Source organism: Solanum dulcamara, chromosome 8 (genome assembly GCF_947179165.1).
Source record: "Solanum dulcamara chromosome 8, daSolDulc1.2, whole genome shotgun sequence".
NCBI lineage: Eukaryota > Viridiplantae > Streptophyta > Magnoliopsida > Solanales > Solanaceae > Solanum > Solanum dulcamara.
Genome location: NC_077244.1, coordinates 40,722,571 through 40,737,777, shown reverse-complemented (window position 1 = coordinate 40,737,777; position 15,207 = coordinate 40,722,571). Strand labels below are relative to the sequence as shown.

Here is a 15,207-nt window from a genome sequence, read left to right as displayed (position 1 = left end):
GGGTTCAAGGTTTTCAAGCCATTCCTTCAAGTCTCGATCATCCTTTCGATTTCCAGGTATGTAAAGCTAATCACAACGCTGAACTGAGTTCGTCTTCATACCTTACATATTCACTTCGTCAAAATTGAGATAGAGTTTGAGTTCAAATCTCGTTTGTTTGAGTTCTTGAGTTATGTATGATTCCTATTGAGTTTCGTATATAAATTCCATTGTTTCTTGCATATATTATAATATTCCTTGATTAGTTTCTTGAGTTGAGTCTCGTTAAGAGTATGGTTCCGTGTTTGCATTCACATGAATACTAATTGAGATTTCATTTGTATTTTATGCATTGGTGGAGTTTTTAAAGAATGATTTTCAAACGTTTTGCATTAGTTATATTATGCACTATTTTGAGTTTAAAGAATGACTTTTTTCATCTTTGATTGAGAAAGAGTTTGAGCATGAGTTGAGTTTGAGAAGTTAAATTATATTTTTAAATGCATTTATTGAGTAAAGATTATATCTATTTTAAAGAGAAGAGATGACTTGAGTAAATTGATGTAAAGTCCAATGAGACTAAATGAGTTGATTTAATTATAATGAGTTGATTGAGGTATGGGCATATTGAGTCTTTTGGGAGTAGTATTAAGCATCGATTTGAGTAAGAGCAGAGAAAACTTAAACCTCATAAACTACGTAGCCAATGTAGGATAGAGGCTATGTTTCTCTAAGTCCTAAAATGATGGACTTTGATTGATTTTGGATCCAGTGAGGATGAGCATCCCTTACCCTGGCAAGGTATTGGACGGTTGCGGCAATGATAGTTCTTAAGCATTGTATCATCACTAGCTCTTAAGTGATGATTGTCGTTTAGAGAAACTCCCCAAGACAAAAATATTATACTTTTATATATTGAGTTGCATCTTTTATTGCATATCATTTAAAGCATTGTATTATTTTACTTCATACTTTATTGAGCTGAGTCATTTCAGAGTAAGTCCCTTGAGTTGAGTTGCATGAGGTTGAGTATTGTTGATTGTGTTCCTTTTCAGCTATTGTACATACTCGTACATTTCATGAACTGACATCATTTGACCTTCATCATTTCATGATGTAGGTATAGGTGTTAGAGATCATCAAGCGCTCCGTTGAAGATCCCTTCCTTGCTGATAAGGATAAGACCTCCTTACTTTCGGGGTAATCATATTTATTTTCAGTTATATATTTTGGGTATTTCCTTTCGCGTAGTGGGGCTTTTCTAAACAGTTTTTTAACATTTTATAGATGCTTCTAAGACATAGATTGAGTTGAGGTCTCCTAAGTTGTTATTTTCCTCAAAAACTCTATTTTACGAGATTGAGTTGGTCTAATTGAGATTGTTGATTTTAAGATTTTCATCTCTATTGAGTATTGAGTTATTAGCCCACCTAAGTGTCTCTTTTGAGTCATTTTAAGTCTTTCGCTGATGTAATTGAATGAGTCATTGGACCAAGTGGCCAGCAATAGTCTTCGAGTGTCGGCCAGGCCTAGGTACCCTCTTGAAGCGTGACAAACTTGGTATCAGAGCACAGAGTTCAAGCGTCATAGGGTGTCTATGAAGCCGTTTCTAGTAGAGTATTGCTTATGGGTGTGTCGTGTACCACACTTATAATCAAGAGGCCATAGGACATTAGAAATTATTTCACTTCTTTTATATTATGAGTTCGTGCGATAGAGTTTAACTCTATAAAAGTTCTTTTCTAATTTGTGTGTTGCTCAAATTCATCAAACTACCCCTGATACTCCAGATGGTTGGAGTAAAGCTCAATTTTTTTATTGATGAGTTACTTTTAAATAAAGTATTCAGAAAATAAAGAGATGACACCAGGCTCGAGAAGAGCCGATTAGTATGCTTAAGTCTATTGATTCAAAAGAATGCACTCTTATTCACTTGAATCGTGCATAAAGCCAAAGCAAGATGTACTCCCAGACTCTCTTCCTTAAACCTTGCTTCAGATGTTATCTTTGAGAGGGAAGTTATGTACCAAATTGCTTAGTGTTACCACCCGAGAGAATGTGATTTGAGGTATTATAAGCTATAATTGGTAGAATTATCCTAGAGCTAGAAAGATGGGGTTAGAGGAGTAGAAACCAAATAGTGAGAAGGATGGTTGGTTGAGGCATATAACTAGAGTTATGTATCTACAAGGTAGGTGATTGGGTCATAAGTTAAGTCCCTTTTATTTTTGACTAAATAGTAATAAGTATCGTCTTACTTTCCTAATAGGAGGTAAAGGAAGAGTTGTTAGTTAAGATGAGTTAGAGTACACTCGAACCAAAAGAAGAGTTTTATGTTAATTTGTGTTTGTATTATTAAAGACCTAGTATAGGTGTTGAACGGAAAGGAGGAGTAGTCATGAGATGATCGATCTAAGCTAGGCTTATGATTTTGAAGAGAGAGCCCCATGTTATTTAGAGGAATATGAATATAACTAGGCAATGAGGTATAATGAATGGGTAAATAGTACTTAGGTTATGAAAGGAGACAAGGTGATAAATTGTAACTAGACAGACAGTGAAACGATAATCGATTACTTATCATGAGGTTTTAGTAGGAGAGTATTTCTTAATTTCACCTAGTAGTTGTAAGTTGGTATAGTATGCAAGAGATATGTGATATGTGTGTTAGTACAAGACCCTAATCTTGAATTTGAGATAAATGATGTGAAGAAAGAGGGGGATAGCATTATTAGTGTGATAGTGCTAGTTTTAAGAATTGATTTAGGAGGCTTGACATGGCGTATGTGAGAGATTAAGATATTACCTTGTGAGGAGTGTGTGTTAAGAATGGGGGCATGTGACCCTTAGATGTAAATGGTGAATTGAGGCTAAGTCATTTGGTAAAAAGAGGCTTAAGATGTGTATACGAGGTAGTATAAAGTTATATGAGGCTCTAATTTTATGAATTGATTTGGGTGACTAGTTAGTATCATTTAGCTGCTAATGTGGAGAAGGATGGATGTGAGTTTTTCTTTTTATTTAGTATCCATAAGAATTGGGTCAAAAGGAGTTGTATAGAGATGATGATAAGTCTCCTACTATAGTTCAAGTTTCCTTTAACCAAGTTAGGAATATGTGAACCTAGGAGATAAGTGTTAGCAGGCTAAATAGAAGAGGTTAGATCATAAGAGTTAGATGAAGTGGATGTGTACTCCAATAAGAGCAGCAAGTATATAAAAATGCCTAAAAGATTAAAAGAAGTTGAGGGAAGTATCTTAGAATGAGGCCCCAGTAGCAGGTTGGTATCTTCATGTATAGTATAACCGAAGAGTTAAAGTATTCTTATGAATAGTGATACTCTGCTGTGTGGAGCAGTGTGCTTATAGCTAAGTGTAGAGAATTAGTCTGCAGCCTCAGAATAGTGACCTTCGAGTTAAGGGGGAGATGATGAAGTAATGAACCAAAGTGGGTCTTGAGTTTTAAGAAGTGAAGACTTGATTTGACCAGGATGAGGCATTAGTGTGTTTCCATCTCTTACATTCCTTATACTGCAATTGAGGTGATACGCTATACCTGTCCTATTTATGAGAGCAATACCTGTGGCCCATACCCATGTACTTCATATTGATTCATGTTCATACTCAGTTCCTAAAGTGAGAAGTGGTAGCTTCCTTTAGTTATCCCAATCTTATTCCTTAAATCTACCAATTTTTATCTATATATTATATGGGACATAATAAATGTTCTCATGTTTCGGAATATGCTTAGTTTCATAAACCCATGATAGGCCTTAAAAGGCTATTGAGATCATGTTATGTTATGAATTTTCTCATATCAGATTTCTTTAATGAATCATGCTTATGATCTATCGCTCTAAGACTTTCTAGTGATACTTTAATTTCAATCTTGATAGCGATGTTGATGATAGTAGATAAGTGGTAGCAGATGGGAGAGAGTGGGTGTTCCTTATTATGATAGTTGTGGTATGCTTATTTCATTTAATGCTTTAGACAGGGAGGAAGAGAGAAATGGGATCTTATTGTGTGAAATATGTAGGTAAGAATATTTTGGTGTACCTCTTGGTAGAAGTTAATGCAATTGCCGGTGTAGCGATGCTAAAATTGGAATGAGAATTCTTAAGAGATGCTTACTTCATATAATCCATAAAGTGATTAGAATGATAGGCTTGCATGTGTGGTGTTCATTATGTGAGTGATTGCAATAGACTAGTAATGTCCTCTTGTAAAGTTTTCAAGTAAGTGTATTGGGATGGTTATAGAACCAGGCTTGAATGTGGTGTTGATGGAATGTGGATGAATGCACGATGCATTAGGTATTTCTTGATTTGGACTCGAGGTTGGTTGAATGTAATGGAAAGAAGTAGTACTCTTGAGATGAGGTTGTCTATAGAGGTATAGAACATGATGTTTGTGGTTTAGATTAGCATAATTATATTATGTGTAGTACCCTATGATTTAGCATTAGGCTTGAACATAATAAGAGGATACAGTTAGACTTGGAGTCCTAGGCCTTGGTGAAGTTAGTCATATGTATTCTTGTGGAAGTTATGTGTTGCAGCCGAGAAAGAGTTGTATGTAGAAAAGAGAGTATTTGAGCTCAAAAGCTATCGATCATGTCGCTTAATTCATAGTGGCCATTCTCTTATATCAGGCTCATAAGCCTTTTTCCCGAAGTTATGAGAAATTTTGATGAAAATATTGGAGAAAATTATCTAGATTATAGCAGACTCATCACTGATCATATTTACTTCAGGGATTTCAAAATCATCAGCCACATCCAGATGCAGGGGCTCAACATTATCTTTAGAGATAAAATTTTCTTCTGCACTATTATCCGCCCAATGTATGGGCTCAACATTATCTTTAAAAATAAAGTTTGCTTCTGGATTATTATCACCCTTTTTCAAAGATGCCTGATAGAGGTTGTCATGGCCCCGACCCTCCGTAACTGACACCCACAATAACCCTCCGGTGGGAGAACCATTATTTAAGCCTAACTAACAAAAATCTCAATGTATACAAAAGTTTAAAGATGCGGAAGCAGGCTTAAATTAAGAAACAACAACTGAGTTACCAAAAACTCAGAAACCATCTACTTATCACCCCCAAACATTGCAGAAGTAAAAATATCATAGGAACTGGAGGTCATCGTACCAAAACTCTAACAATAAACAAGTCTAGAAAGAGAAATGCATTTTTCAAAAGATGTCATTAAGAGTTAACAAAATGTCTGAACGTCTAAGTCCAGAAAGAAGGACTAGAATAGATGAGAAAGTCCACGGTAGCATGAGAAAATAGCTCACCCTTGGACTCAAACAAAATCACTATTCCTCTATGCGAGGTCTCTCCATAACCGGCTGAATATGCCATGTACTCAAGAAAAGACAGAGCAAGTATATTATCAATACACAAAATTAACGGTGTACTGGTAGGATCACGTGGTTAGCCAGTAAGTGGATCATAGAAAAGTAAACTCAACTTGACAAGCACACATATACAGAATAAGTTAACCAATCTCATCTCCAACAATATTCAGCAAGATCGCAGTTTTATAACTTCAACATGCTATAACTTTACACAGGAGGTCATGGGACCTACAAACACTTAATTTTGTGTCAGAATGGGATACCCGATCCAAGGTCTAAATATGTGTCAGAACATGACACCCGATCCAAATATGTATCGGAACGTGATACCCAATCCCAATCATGTAAACAGCCAGAATCATATTCAATGTTCAACATTTTTATCACCAAGAACAGGTTCATCACACAACTGGCCAACAAGTGATTATTTCACATATAATCTAGCATGTTTCCCTACTCATATACACATATGCATATCATGAATTAATTTAACAAGTATATGAGACACATACGAAAAAAAAACCATCACCTACCTCGAATTCGAGCTTCAACAACCTTAAAGTGTAAGTGCTTTCCCTTTTCTAGGTTCTTTCTCCTAGTTCTTGGTCTAAAATAAGTCACATATATACAAGAATCAATAAAATAGCCTAATTCACAAGAATTATAACTAAATTCTTACCCAAGGCTAAAACCCATGATCTTAACCCCACCCTAGGGCTAATTTCCACCATTAATTTCAGTTCAACCCCCCCTCCCCAATGCTTACCAACCATAGTTTTTAGGTTCTAAGAATCAAAGGATAAATTTAGGGAGTAAAATTCTTACCTTAAGCGCGGAAATCCACGGAAAATCGATAAAAATCGCCCTAGGTCACCTCCTGTTGTTCTAGAAACCATTTTTGCAAAAAAGAAATCATTTTTGGGGATTTTTCAGACTTAAGTTACGATTGTCCCACTCTGGCAAGATCCATCCCGCTTTGGCAGCTCTGCTCTGGCGGGAGAAATCTCACTCTGGCGGTATATACTGAAACACTGAGCTTGGAGTTTGAGCTCCAAGCCCCCATTTCACAACACAGCCCTTCTCAAGGACATATTAAATATACCCTTTACGCCAAATTCAAATTTGGGAGTTTTACTCGCCCGAATGCGATTTCTCGAAGTCATAAATGCTCCGTATTGTCTTGGCTATTAGGTTATCCAAATAAATTAGAGATTTGATCTCTCACTATTTTCACATAATCACCCTAGAACTCACCTGACTCAGAATTTGTCCAAGTCTGGCCTAGGCTAAACTTTTTTCAAGTTACTACCGAAGTTTTCTGGCCCAAAATCCTTCCCCATTGGCCTATTCATAACTATAGGGACAGGTCGTTACAGAGTTGAACACTCTTTGAAGATCGATAGGTACGTGATCAATGCTCCAATCCTCCACATCTATGACATACACTTTCTAAATTTATCTTTTGCATAGATCTTATTTTTTAACCTTATTTTTATACTGCTGGTCATTTTTTGGTGTAAGTAATTTCTTTTACGACCACGACTATGATTACGATTGGGGCCACGACATCTTTCTCGCTGGTGATAGTTTGTCTGATTCACTTCATAAAGTGGCATAGAACCAACGGGCCGACTTTAATAATTTTTCATCAATATGTCATTATATTGTTCAGGAATAAGCTGATCTGAAAGTAATTCAGAATATTTTTTGAAATCCATTTCATGATATTGCTGTTGCAGAAACATATTTGCGGGAGGAAATGTGGAGTATGTTTTTTCAAGCTTAGCATGTTTAGTGACCTCTTCTCCGCATCAATTTAACTTTGATATAATTCTATACATGGAAGAATTATATCTAGTTATACTTTTAAAGTCTAGTGACCTCAAATTGAACAAATTATGACATGTCTGTGGAAGAATGACCAACTTCATGTGGTCGTATCTATCTTTCAAATTATTCCACAGTATAAGGGGGTCTTTAATAGTGAAGTATTGTATTTTCAACCCCTTGTCAAGATGGTGACCGAGAAATATAATAATTTTGACACGATTTTATCTAGATGCCTAGTTATTATCTTTGATGGTGTTTATTAGACCCATAAAATTCGGGTTAATTTTAGCATCAAGTGCTAATGACGAGTAGTTTTTTCCCAATATATTCATGGCGACAAATTTAAGTTTAGAAATATTAGACATTTTATAAAAAAAATTCTTACCCTTTTTTACTTGTTTTTAAAATAGCTCGAGATGATGTAGTCTCGTGCTGATAACGTGTTATATAATAAATGAAACTAGCAAATTAAAGTAACAAGCACAAAGAGAAAGAGAGAATTGTTTGTAGTTCATTGATATAAGATATTGTGAGAGGAGAATTTTTTTCTTTCATTTGGCTTCATCCATCTATCTTCTTACCATGAAATAAGGCTTATTTATAGCCAAATTATTTCTTGGTGACAAAATAAGACAAATCATTTGATAGAGGAGAGGTGAGTGGGTCCCACACACATGGGCATTCACACTTGTTTTTCAACATGAACACTAATTTTAATTTTTTACAGATGCATGTCTTTTGAAAATTAATGATGTGTTTTTAATGTGTATCAAATATGCAATTTTATTTGTATACATCCAATGTATACAAATATTGTTTGTTGATTTGGAATTTGTATATATCTATTGTATATACATGCAGGTTTCCAAATGCAGTTGATTTGTTTCCAAGCATATTGTCTCTATTGATCATTTATGCGCAAAAAAGTTACATATTTGAGTTTGATATACCAAATTTTGTGCATGAACATCAAGATGAGACTAGTCTATACATACCCAATCAATTTGTATAAAATTCAAGGAGGTTCGTAAACTTTATTGGCATATTGGGTTCCAAAAGATGGTAAATTCCATCTATCCATATTAACTCTGATGTGTTTTTGTAAAATTCAAGGAGGTTCATAAATTTTATATTATTTTTTTTCCTAATAATTATTGCCTTAATTTATACCTGCATGATTTGAAATAATTGGATTGAAATCAAGTGATTAAGTGAACAATGACGAGGCACCTGTATGAACTATCATATCTATAAAGGTGCTTTTGATGTGATTTCGTAGGTTCAGATTCTTGTTATGCTACGATTGAGTTTGGGAGGTGACATTATTGTGTAAAGAGACGCATATACTTATTGCATTCAGATTTCCTCTATTATTGTGCATCACAAATATGACACAATAGGTATCATAAGTGGAGGGAAACCTGAGGTTGATGTTGTATCTTTGATATTGTTAATATGCTGAGGTCTTTATTAGGTAATCCAAGGTCATTTTTTTGGATGGAATATGAACCTCACGAGTCCTTTTACGGATCCCACCCCACAACAAAGTCCGTACCGGGGGGGGGGGGGGGTGTATACCGATAGGATCATTGGCCATTGCATTTTGTATTATCATTTTACTTTGCATTGTTTCTTGTTGATTATCTTTATTGAACTCGTGAGTTTCTTCTGAGTGCAGGATTCTTAACATTCTTTATATGATATAGTTATTACTCTTGCTCTGTCAGCCTATAATGCCATTGAGTATCATGATTTGTATTTATACTACTTTTGTTGCATCTTTTCCGATCGTGTGGAATTGCTCGTGACTCGAAATTATGGTGATCTCCTTGACCTGGCCCAACTTCATATATCCTTTACTTTTTTTCTTTTGATGATCTCCAAGATAGTTTGATGTATTTGTTATTATATTCAATTTTAGTAAGCTTTTCTACCGGTGATACTAGGTTCTAAGGTTGCATAATTAAGTTTGCATAGTTGTCTTTACATATGAAAAATTCGAACTTTAAGACTATTTGGCTGATGGTTTATTTCTATACGATTAATTATTATGTTTTTGTATAAGCGAAAGATTGACTAATCTATTGAAAATTAAGCTAAATGTCATCATGATCCCGAACTATTGATTGTGACATTATAAGTACTCTCACTAGTTGATTTTTGAGGGTTTGAATTTGGGTGCTAGGGTGTGATCACCCAAGTCCAAGAACATTTACTGGGCCACAATTAATTCAAGGGAAGAGGATTAAAACTGCCTTTAAACTATTTGAAATGAACAAAAATGTCTTCTGTTTATATTTTGGTCTAAATATGTCCTTGTTGTCAAGACTTTGGTCCAGAAATGCCTTTGCCATCAATTTAATGTGTCAAAAATGTCCTTTTCCGAATATATATATATATATATATATATATATATATATATATTTTAAGAAAAACAAATCTTGTTACTTTTAAGGAACTCTATTGTTGTTTTCTTTCTTTTTAAACCATTTTAAATAATAAAAATGTAGAAAATTATTTTATTCTTCGTAATCGCATTTTATGAATTAAAAAAGAATAATTTCATGTACTCTAAGTTTTAATGGATAATATAAGTCATATATATAAGATCATAATAAATTCATCATTAATTTTTATTCAACTAACGATAATAAATAATTATAATAAAATAGAAAAAAAATTAATTTTTTTTTCTAATTGAAGTAGAATAAACATTTGCTAATAAAAGAAATATTATTAGGAACAAAATGTGTTCAAAAAGAAAATAAATAATATATTTATTTGAAAAAGGGCATTTTTGACCCATTAAATTGACAACAAGAGCATTTCTAGACCAAAGTATTGACGACAAGGACATTTTTGGACCAAACTATAAACGGATGACATTTTTATTCATTTCAAATAGTTTAAGGTCATTTTTGACCCTTTTCCCTTAATTCAAAAGATGATAGTTGAAGTCCAATACTACAGCACTGTAGTGTTGTTACCGCATCTACCTTGTGTTATGTTATTAATTAATGGGAAAATTATGCTTATAAGTAAACATATACTAGTTAATTAGTTAATATAGCTATAGTTTAAAATAATTATGGCTCGCAGCAAACATAGTTCTCTATTTATGTCTCTCTTCCTCTCTCTTGCGCCTCTCCTCATTTATACATATACAACTACAAATTATACATATCATATGTAATATGTGTTTGTATATCAGTCCTCTTTTGTACACATACAATTCGTCTCTCTCCACTCTCTGCCCTTTCTTGCTCGCCTCTCTCCTCCCCTCTCCCAATCTCGCTTGTCAGATATACAAATACATATGTATACCAGTTACCATTATACAATTTTTTGATAAATATACATATACAATTCGCCTCTCTCCTCCCCTCTCCCAATCTCGCTTGTCAGATATACAAATACATATGTATACCAGTTACCATTATACAATTTTTTGATAAATATGCATATACAATTCGCCTCTCTCCACTCTCTGCCCTCTCTCACTCGCCTCTCTCCTCCCTCTCTCGGTCTCGTCGTCTCTCTCATCCCTCTAATATGTAGCTACGAAGCGTAATTAACAAACTATAGCTATGGAACATTATTAAAGTATTTTTGAGTTGTTATATGTGAAAATTCCCCTTAATTAATTAAAGAAAAATGGTCTGTATACTCCTCAACTTTGTTATTTAGAATTAATATATCTCTCGTTACAAAGGTGACTCACATTTACCCCTATCATTATAGAAATGGCTCACATATATTCTCTTCTCGTTACAAAAATAACTCACATAGATCCTTTTTTCTAACAGAAGTAAAAAATTAATTTAAATTAATTTTTTTAATTTTTAATATTTTTAAAAAAATCATGTTGGGGTATGCATAATTCTTTTCACAAAAGTTATTTTTGACTTTTTATATTGTCATTATTTGAGTTTCTTATTCTTATTCTGTTTTTCATTTTTTAAGAAGTGAAAATATAAGGGGAAAAAAGAAGAGTGGATGGAAAAAGAGAAAAAAAGTAACAAAAAAGTTGTAAACAATTTTTTCTCGAATATATTGTAATTTATTTTTTGTATTTGTAAAAAACATTGGGGCATATATGATAATTTTTACAAGAAAGTAAGTGAAAAAATAAATTTGACTATCAAAATAATTAATTCAAATTAGTCGTTGAATCAAAGAAGTCAAAAAAATACATGTGAGAAAGATCAAATATGCCCCTACATGAATATTTTTTTAATTAAAAAAACTAAGTCTAAAATTGATATTTTCACTTCGGTACGAGGAAAAAGGGTATATGTGATCGATTTGTGAAACAGTAGGGGGTATATATGAGTCATTGTTATAACGAAGGATATATCAGTTTTAAATAATAAAGTTGAGAGATATATTATACCTTTTCCCCATTAATGAATACAAATAATGTTTGGTCTCAATAAATTACTTCCTCTGTTCCATATTAGTTGATCATTTTTCATTTCGCATGGTACTTCAGAAATCATAAATAAGAAGATAATTTTATTAATTCATTTTTGAAAAACCTTCTTGAGAATTTTACAAACAAATGTGGACAGGTTCAAAAAAAATTAATTACAAGGGCAATATAGAAAAAATTTCATTAATACTTTCTTGATTTAGTAAGATGGACAACTAATATAGGACAACTACTTTAGTATCATGATAAACTAATATGGGGTGTTGGGAGTAATAAGAATATTGTTTTAATGCCAATCACGCTAAGCAAATCTTACCATCTAGAACTGTTCAATTCTCTTGTCAAGATTATTGATTCTTGCTCGGTTTCCGATGCGATTTTGTTGTTAGTAGCAAATAATTTTGCGGTACTATTAAGATTTTAGAGATATCGCTTATATTAATGAGCATGCCAAGTTTCTTAATATAATAGAAAATTTGTAGTAAATTATTAGAGAAAGTCAAAAATTATTCAGAAATCAAACCATCTCTATTTGTTGGACTTGAAAGAATACAATATGTATATATGTTCAACATCGTGGGTTTAATTTTAAAATAGCTGGTGCCTTGACTTGCAAGTGTTGGCATCATCTTGACCCAAATCATATAGGATTATCAAAAATTAAGAAACTATTAATTAAGCAAAAAGATAGGGAACTACCCCAAATGTGGGGGGTAGCAACAATATATAATTGACATAGACTAAATCATTTTAAAATGATTTCTGTAGTGTTGAGGATCGGATTTTGTTTAGCAGCTGTTAACAAACAGGAAGGTCAACTGGAGGCTCCTCTATTGCTTCTAATTCAGTAACTCCATTTTCCACGAGGAAAGCCATCGCCAAACCCCAAGTAATGTGCACATCCAAGTGACAGTGCATTATCCAAACTCCTATTTAATTATGATTAAAATGTGAGTCAAAAAGTTTGAATTGTAACATGTTATAGGGACAAAAAAAGAGAGTAGTTTTTTCTTTCTTCTTACCTGGATTATCAGCTACAAATCTTATGACAGACCATCCATTGACCGGTACACTTGCAGTATTGCGAAGAGGTGGATCAACAAGGTTGAATTTAGAAGTATCTGTTTGTGGATTAAAGTTTCCAAAGCCCTCAGCAAGAATGTAAAAATCGTATCCGTGAAGATGAATTGGGTGGTTTTCAGCTGTGAATATGCTAGTCCCTTGTAACACAATTTGCACTCTCGCGCCATATTTCAACTTGTATACTTTAGTGGCCGAAATAGGTTGCCAGAGTGACCTGCTCACATTACCAGTGTAATCAAATTTAACTGGTGGGCTTGATGGGAAATCAGTTGAGAAAACTCCAGGTATTCCCTGGTGATGTGCTTGCAGTAGGGAGAAATTGGATGGTAGCACAAATGATACATTGTTCATACTGGCAGTGAATCGAGTTCCATTTGGACCTTGACAACTGCTGGAGCTTGCCCCTGCAGGGCAATTGTTGAGTCCCAATCCAACCGTGAAGAACAGATTTTCATCGATATCAGTGGGCACTTCAACCTTTCTTGTGCTCCTGAAACTACTTGTGAAGGCAGTGGCGGTGGCTGTGTCATTAAATGCTGGCAGAGATGGGAAAGTGGGGTTTATCTTGACACCTTTAGCAGGGCAAGGAGCAGCCTTGTACTCTAAGATGGCTGTGGTGGTGGTGTTATCAAAGGGTGCTCCTTGTGCACTTGCATAGGCACGTGCAGCCATGTAGTATCTGGCTGGTAATTGATTAGCAGTTATGAGGACATCAGTAGTCTGGCCTGGTCCTAGCATAAGGACTGATGTGCTGAATGGTTTAACATAAGATGCATCTGCTCCAACTACAGTGAACTTGTGGTTGGCCACTGTGAAGAAAAGTTGTTGGTTGAGTCCAGCATTGATGACTCGAAGGAGTTTCGTCTCACCTGAGTCTACATGGACTATGGTAGTATCTGCACAAGGATTTAAGTTATATGCATCTAAAACTATTTTTACATATTATTACTCTAGTTTAATCAGTTACATTTTTCATGTACTGTTAATAAATGTGGATCGACAGTTACCTTGATTAGAACACTTGTAAAGATCACCCGGTTGACCATTGATGGTGTAAGCATCAGATACATTAGGCGCTGCTCCGGTTCGTGTGGCTTGTCTAATAACGTCAATGGGATTTGCATCCCACCACTCACCTAAACAACATGCCCAAATTAAGTACTATTTCAAAAAGGCTTCTAAAGTAAACAAAAGATGTGCAAATATTGAACTGAATGTTATATAAGGAAAGAGGGAATTAGTACCAAGGAGAATGGGTGTTTCTCTCTTGGGCTTAGGGAATGGATAGGAAGTTCCTTCTTTTGGGTGGATAACTAAAGCTCCATAAACAGTGGCCCTGAGCCATGAGCTATGGGCGTGCCACCAAAGTGTCCCTTCTTGTCCTTGAATCGTAAACCGATAAGTGTAACTCCCTCCTGGTCTAATTGGACACTGAGTGATAAATTCTGGTCCATCTGCCCATGCTGTTCTTATTTGCCTTACCCCATGCCTTTAAAAATGCAACATAAAGTTTATTAGAAATAAGGGGAGGAAACACGAAAATATCATTACATCATGTTCAAGATATCATAATTTTTTATATATGTTGTGCATGCATGAACTTACCAATGAATGGTGGCATTATATTGAGCTCTATTGACAACCTTGACCACTAGAGTATCTCCATTGTTCACCTCCAAAGTTGGTCCAGGAAATTGCCCATTCACAGTTATAGTACTGTGCGTATTGCACAGCCTCTTCACTGGCGTTGCTTGAATCTGTACATCCCCCCCCAAAAAAAAACAGAGGTCAGAATATAGAGCATAGTTTTAAATGTTGGAAAAAACAAAGAGGCACTTGGATGACATACAACAAAGTCATGGTAGTGAATTTTGGCTTTTGCTAAAGATGCAGCATTAGCAAAGAGAAGCAAAATAGCGTAGAATAACAAAGAGCTCATGTTGAAGCCTAATTTAATTTTCAGTTGAATTCTGTTTATGTTTTTTTGTGAAAAAATAGAGTGTTGAGGCTTTAGTTTTATAGGAGAAGAAGAAGAGAGAGAGGGTGGTTTAATAGTTGGCAGATTAGGTTTTGATTAAGCATGAAGGTAGTTTATGGGGCAAAACATAGTTCAACCTTGTAGAAAGAGTTGGTGCACCCACTCATTTGCCCATCTAACTCCAGAAATTTTAATCAAATGCTTGCTTTCTAAAGTTTCTCTTTTGAGCTTAATATGTTTTCACATTTCAAACTAACATTTTTATGGTTGCTGCTTTAAACAGAAATAGGCTTGTTTTGTTTATTATTTTCATCAAGTGCTTGCATTCTAAAGTTTCTGTTTTGAGCTTAATAATATTTCCACATTTCAAATTAACATTTTAACACATTGTTTCGATGGTTGTTACCGTTGTATGGTATTGTATTGTCAATTTAAATTTCATGTTTGTTTTGATTGTTACTTAAAATTTTATTGTATTATATTATTTAAATATATCGTTAGGTTATGACAAAAAGTCTCATTTTGTGTAACGACTAA

The 15,207-nt window shown here is 34.3% G+C and overlaps 1 protein-coding gene across 1 annotated transcript; it reads right to left on the bottom strand.

Annotated features, from left to right (window-relative positions):
• Window positions 1-12,115: 12,115 nt before the first annotated feature.
• On the bottom strand, window positions 12,116-14,693 carry LOC129899390 (laccase-12-like). Its single transcript, XM_055974340.1, has 6 exons — window positions 14,542-14,693; window positions 14,298-14,449; window positions 13,937-14,181; window positions 13,700-13,828; window positions 12,632-13,588; window positions 12,116-12,538 (listed from the first exon to the last, which is right to left on the bottom strand). Exons 1-6 carry the CDS (start codon window positions 14,629-14,631, stop codon window positions 12,408-12,410), a joined length of 1,704 nt encoding a protein of 567 aa, XP_055830315.1. The 5' UTR covers window positions 14,632-14,693; the 3' UTR covers window positions 12,116-12,407.
• Between the last annotated feature and the right edge of the window lie 514 nt (window positions 14,694-15,207).